At 31.2% G+C, this 7,177-nt stretch overlaps 1 protein-coding gene across 3 annotated transcripts in view; it reads right to left on the bottom strand.

The window, feature by feature from the left end:
* LOC113512181 (stromal interaction molecule homolog) overlaps positions 1-5,871 on the bottom strand; it is a 63,199-nt gene extending 57,328 nt beyond the window's left edge. For all 3 annotated transcript variants that reach the window (XM_052893914.1, XM_052893913.1, XM_052893912.1), the window contains exon 1: positions 5,460-5,871. In XM_052893914.1, the coding sequence (XP_052749874.1) occupies positions 5,460-5,631 (172 nt within the window). In that variant the 5' untranslated portion in view covers positions 5,632-5,871. The remainder of the gene's footprint in view (positions 1-5,459) is intronic.
* Positions 5,872-7,177: the final 1,306 nt, after the last annotated feature.

A 7,177-nucleotide genomic window follows, 5' to 3' on the forward strand; every position in this document is an offset into this window, starting at 1 on the left:
GATTTTACACACCACCTCAACTACCATTGGTCACGGGTTCGATCTCTACACAATACATATTCGATTAAACGTCTTGTACTCAATTCGATGGAATTTATACCAGCATCTCTCAGTTACATAGACCGAGTTTGTTCCAAGTTACACAATGCAATTACCAGTTGTCAAATGTTTCAACTACTTCTCAAATATTTAAACAATGGAAACTGTCTGACCGATGATACTCTTGATTAGGAATTGTGGCATGCTCTCGAAGCGTGCTCTTTAATAAAAACTTATCTAGTCTGATCTAGTCCGAAAATAGTCCGGCAATCAATTACTAAATCCAATCTATTTTTTAAAATGTTATAGATTTATTTATCTAAACATGCCGTCTTAGGATGCTTTTTATATTAAACGCATTGTTTTCTTTGGGGGTAGAATGCAGTATTAGTACTTAATTGTTTATTCTATTATTGACCAATTAGGCATCCACATTGTATATCATTCTTGTCATCTCACTTTTCGCATTAGAGACTAAAAATATTAAAAATACACTGTGGTAAATGTAGACTTAGTGTCACTGCACTCTGGAGATGAAATGTTGTTTACGAAATACTTACAGTTCAAATAAAATGCAAATTTTAAAACCAAAGGCAATAAACAATATTTTTATATATTTAAAAATATATATTACATATAATAATATTTCGTTCTCGTAACCTATATGACCATTCGTTATTAAAGTACGCAAACGAATTTGCGTTTATCCAATTTACCTTCTTAAATATAAAATCCAAGCATTGCATGTATATATACTCATATAATACAATGGCCAGGCTCCTATGCTAACTCAATGTTTAATTACGCGATCGGTAAACATCAAAGCCAGTTTTGTTTAACATTGAAATCTACATATAAAAGGTATCTTTAGATTGGAACCTACATGGGATCGCCCATAATATCATTAAAGTAATTTTTTTTAATTTATTGATGCCATAAAAACCATCATTATAAATTTGGCAGTAACATAGACTACTTTTATCCCTGTACTAAGAATTAATCAATTTATGCCTGGATCACGCATACAACATGGCAGGCGCACGCTAATTATAAAAGAAGGAACAGGTAGATCGACATATAGTCACTGCTAGTGAGTCTGATATAACATTTTGCAAAGAAGATCCTAATATTTAAAGTAATATAACGCAGTGGATGCTATGGAATATATAACAGATGAAATTGGTTAGTTTAAATATCTATACGTAAAAGACATTATCTGGGAGCAGAAGAGATTGTTAATAATAAGGATTAGTAGCCCCATTTCTAGCAATACACCCACCCTGTCAGGTAGACCTTCCTGCGGTCCTCCCTGGAAACCATTGCTTTGTACCCTGTGCATTCATCATGATGAGTTAACTGACCTGATTTTCATTCATAACTATCACCCTCACTGATGTCTTGCTAGCATGTACCATTATCAGAGGTGGGGTTACCATTCGATTATCATCCATTAAAAAAAAACAACAGGGATTATCTTATCCATATTCTGATTTATTTTTCCACTGGTTCTCAAGTAATACACTTATCAACTTACTTATTTATATATAAATATAGTACATAAGTGAAGTTATTAAGAAATTACTGCAATTCACTTGAAAACAGGGCATAATGGATTCAGGCAAGTGAAGCAACAGGAAACAGTAAGTTATATAAACAAAAGAGACCTTACAGGGAAAATAGTGAGAAAGGGAATCAAGAACTAAAAAGGTTTTTAATGCATATATCTTCTGCATTATTAAATTACATCTCAAGCAGAATTTCCATAATCAAACATATAACATTCATGCAGACAAACCTATGTTTAAATGTTTGTACTTTCAAAGTAATGCTAAATATAAACCCACAGTCCATTATAAGTGTGTGTAAATCAGATAAGCAAACAGATGACTGTTCAAATGTACTGAATATATAAATTATGTAACTAGATCTATTCCTTAACCAGTAATTTCTATATTTGTATTTTATATTTATCGTCATTATTATTTTGAATTCATAGGTCAATTCATCATGTCCCAAATAATGTAAAGTAATTGTCCTACATTTTAATTAACAGGAATAATTATAAAAATCAATGTGGTGCTAGTAAATCAGTAGCATTAAATTTAGTCAACAACAGTAATGGAAAAGCATGAAAAAATTGACAAATATTTAACCTCATTTAAGTGGTCTAGAAGAAAGTTAAATAGTAGCCAACAAACAAATTCACATCATATTTAAGTATATATTTACAAGGATATATTAAACTGTATCTAGAAAAACAACAGTCTAGAAATAATTAAAAAAAAAAAGGAATAGTTTTTTATCTTATCTTTGTATAATAAATAGAGGACTAGAATATTATTTAATGCAAGAGAGCTGTCAGGTTAGCTGTCTATTGCATATTTTTTTCTTGGTTAAATATGTCAGTAATAATAAAAGTAAATAGAATTTTTATTCTATATGAATTACAAAATCTCCAGTAAATTTACAAAATAATTAAAATTTGAAGAAAAAAGAAAGCTTTTTCTTTCTTTTATTGAAATAAATAGATGACTGTCATAATCTTAATACTATTTTATGTCTATTTAATTAGGTTTGAAATTATGAAATGGTTTAATTATTTAATACATAATCACATATCAACAAATGATTATAATAATAATATCAATATATTATTTCTCATAGTATCTGATATAAACATATGGTAACATTCAGTAAACCACTTTTAACAGAAGATTAATCATTATGTTCCAATAAAAGCAACATTTATGTTACAGCTATGAACATCTGGTGGCACAAACATCTCAAAGCATTGTTTCAAATTCAGCTTTGATACAAACGAGATAGTGTGTAGTTTACAATGTAGAATAATTTAAATGATTAAGAAGACTATACATTCATAGTAATAAGGACAGGGAAACTTTGCAGTCGAGTTCCATCAGAATCTATGATAAAGATATTAACATAAAAATAAAATAAAAAGACACAATTAAATAAATAAATAACTTGTCAAATTTTAATATTCTATTATTACTCACATTCATTGAGCACAATAACAGTATTAAGTATTTTCAGTAGATCCTTACTAAAATATGAAAGTGAGTATGTTTATTTGTTATCCCTTAGTGCTTTAATGGCTTTACCAATCACTATAAAATTTTGAATAACACATACTATAAAGAATGAAGGACATAGGCTAATTATTACCATGGTCAGTGAACATAAAATGATCATTAATAAAAGGTAGCATTTAATAAATCAAGTATTTCATAATTCATTTATAGTTATTGTCAATTATCTTAACAATCACATACCTATCTAATAAATATGTGATTTTAAGATTAATATATAACATATTTTATAATAAAAAAAAAAATAAGTATAATGTAGAGCCCATTTTTTTTCAATAAAGTCCTTTTATAGTATAATTAAAATAATATATGAGGTTTGTCCGGAAAGTACGTATAAAAGTTTTTTAAAAATTTTATTTTACAATTATTCAGGTAAATCAATTTTATCCCCTTCAAAGTACTCCCCCTGTGACATAATGCACTTGTGCCAACGCCGTTTCCACTGTGAGAAGGCTCCTTGAAAGTCCTCTGGTTGTAGGTTTCTCAGCTGCCCCGTCGTAGCTTTTTTTATCTCATTTATGTCCCCCAAATGCCGCCCCCGAAGTACCAATTTGGTTTTTGGGAACAAGAAGAAGTCACACGGGGCCAAATCCGGCGAATAGGGGGGGTGTTCGGTCACCGTAATGGAATTTTTACTCAAAAACTCACGGACAACAAGAGAGGTGTGGGCAGGGGCATTGTCGTGGTGAAGAATCCAACGCCCCTCTCGCGCCAATTCTGGACGAACTCGTGCCACACGAGCTTTGAGGCGTCTGAGCACATCGACGTAGAATTTTCCATCAACTGTCTGGCCTGGAGGGACGAATTCTTGATGGACAATCCCCCGAACATCGAACTCTTTCTCGGCCCTCTCTGAATCTTTTTAGCCACTTGTGGACGGTTGGTTCCTTCACAGCATCATCCCCATAAACTGTTCTGAGATCGGCAAAAATTTCACGGCCATTCTTGCCGAGTTTCGAGAGAAACTTGATTACGACGCGCTGCTCTTCAACGGAAGCGGGCTCCATGCCGACGGGGTTTCGTTAAGAGGTAACTTCACAGATGGCGTGACAAGCCAGTTCGCACCGCACGGCGGTCAGACCAGAACTGAAGCATTGTTAGGGACATAAGGAAGGGGTCCTGCGCTTACCTGGCCTCCCCACTCCTCTTTCTCGCATTCCAGAACACTTTTATACGAACTTTCCGGACAGACCTCGTATGATATATGAGAACCCATTGGCCTATACAATCTAAACATATTACTGCTATTTATAGCATAATCTAACTGTATATGTATGATTTTGACTTGAATTATATTTTTATGATTTTAATGCTAGTCATTTTCACTTTTCTATTTTTCTACAAATACAACAGAAGCTAAGTGTCAAGACAGTTTTTTTTAGTTCTAATTGTTTTCTGAATAAAATAATTTAAACAGTAGAAAAATAAAGATATTTTGCATTTCTAGTATATATAACATTAGATTTCACCCAAATTATTTAGATATTTGTTCACAAAAACTATATCTAATTTAAATTATTTTGATGACCATCTATCATGTTACATATAAAAGGTGTCAAGTGTTTAAACCAAAAAACAGGCAATGGTTGCAGTCTATTATTTTTCAAATGGGATTAGACATATTTCTGAATACAAAATACAAGTATTTTTCTATTATGTATATATTAAACCAGTATCATTTTTTGTATTCATTTTATAATAATGAAATTTAATTTATGCAGGAAAGTATAAAATTTAAAAAATCACAACAATTTCTGTATATAACATTTTCAATATAGTATTTTATTTTCAAATAACTTGAATAAAATTAAAAATCTATGAGAGTTTAATAAGAATCTTATTAGATAATTAACATTTTATTTCACCCCAACAGAACCATTACAATTATTATAATATAAATTTAATATTTAATATAATATTTAATAAATTTGAAATTTTGACAGGTCATACAGTCATTACCATTATTCCATATAAATCTTAAGTTTGAAATACTGGTTGAAAAATTTAATGAAAGCAGAACTTACTTAGACAAAAATAGAGCATAACAAAATAAAAATGTTATGTCTAAATGCTAAATTAAAACTGGAATGTGTAAACAGATGTAAAATTTTGCAGAGCTTGAATAAAATACCAACTTGAAATTAATAATACTAAAAAACCGCCTAATAAATATACTATGGAGACACTCCGTATACAAATATGGTATTACCGAAGTCTGTTATAAATAGACTAGTAATTAAAATTGATACAAGTGAAGGATGCAAACAGGTGTCATGGGACCGCGCAAAGATTATCAAGTTCAAGACTTACTTTGTTCGTTCGCAATTGCCACCGTCGAGTCGCTCACGAATGAGTTGCTCCTCCCAACAGGGCTATACTGTTGTCTTCTTCCACTTTCTCTAGACTCTGTCCTCTCAACATCATCCGCTTTACAAAGATGAAGAGCTAACACGCACCAATAAAACACAACACCGATACGCATCGTGATCTCCCAATGACATTAACGCACTAAGCACACACGATAATACGACACTACTATTTCTAGGAGACACACAATACACATTCTAGATTATTAAACTACTCAAGGGGTGTTCGTTTTAAGGCCACATCGCAGACTCGAGAAAAAACATAAACTATGTAGGTACTGATTTTTATCACAGAAAGAAAAATCTAGCGAGGTCCGAAGTCGAAAAATTTTGACGTTGCATTTTTATTATAGCAACATATACAAGACGTCATACTTAGCATATCATTGACAGTTGTCATGTCATTTGTCATGACATCGGTTGTCTATAGCTAGTGTAGAAGTAAAACGCAGGTACTACGCTTAATCTATGATGCAAGAAAAGAGCCTTATTTAGATCTGAGGCATAATCACAGAAAACTTAAAGATTTACATGACATACCTACTGCTGGTAACCTTGCACAATAGATGTAATATCATGGTATTTTTCCATACTATTTATTTTAGATTATAAAGTATATAGATGGGCAATGCATGAGATAGAAAATATAATAACCTGTATATTACAACGAGAGAAAAGATAGAATAATAATTTGTACAACTGTTTCGGCACGAGTATGAACAAAATAACTTCTAATTATTTTTACGTATTTATACGAATTAGTTTAAATGAATGTAGTTATAAGTAAATGTGCTTTACCTGAATGTTATATACATAACAGAGAAAATATATGTTCATGTTTAACGAATAAATATGCTTGAAACATTTCATTTATTTAAATACAATATTTAGAACCATAACAAATATTTTGTGCATGAATCAACAGAAAATTACATCTTACATCATTATTTTAGAAAATTTTATAGTATAACAAACAGAATTATATGATGAATACCAATTAAATGATATTTTTTTATAATTTATCTCTGTAAAATTTAATAAAATCGTTTAAACATTATTATCTTTGTACGTTTGAAGTTAATTTATAGACATAATAATAAATTCAATATAATATGTCTATGGGTTAATTTTCACCACTTTTATCATAGATTAAGGATAATTTTTTTAAGACTGCCCTTCATAATTTACCTTATATAAAACATGAACAACCCGCCATAAATTAAAATTTCATCCTAACCATCTGGACGAGTGGTGGTCCTCCACCGTGCGTTTTTCAAGGCACTTTCTTCCACGCACAACCACTCTTTGGAATCAACTTCCAGCAGCAGTATTTCCGAACCGATACGACAACATAACCTTCAAGAAAAGAGCATATTCCTTTTTAAAAGGCCGGCAGCACACCTGCAATGCCGTAGGTGTTGTGGGTGACCATGGGCGGCGGTAGTCACTTACCATCAGGTGAGCCGCATGCACGTTTGCCCCCTGTGTTGTAAAAAAAAAAAAAAAAACATGAGATTACAGCCGATTCTCTAAACCACAATGAATCTAATATTTTAATTGTTAAATTTCCTAAAGTTACTGTTTTGTGGACGATCATTAGCTTTTTTTTATTTATAATGACTTTTACTTAAATCTATAAAAATTCAGTTCACACTGGATCTT

The sequence above is a fragment of the Galleria mellonella genome, unplaced genomic scaffold (genome assembly GCF_026898425.1).
Source record: "Galleria mellonella isolate WM207_F2 unplaced genomic scaffold, CSIRO_AGI_GalMel_v1 utg184, whole genome shotgun sequence".
In the NCBI taxonomy this organism is placed as follows: Eukaryota; Metazoa; Arthropoda; class Insecta; order Lepidoptera; family Pyralidae; genus Galleria; species Galleria mellonella.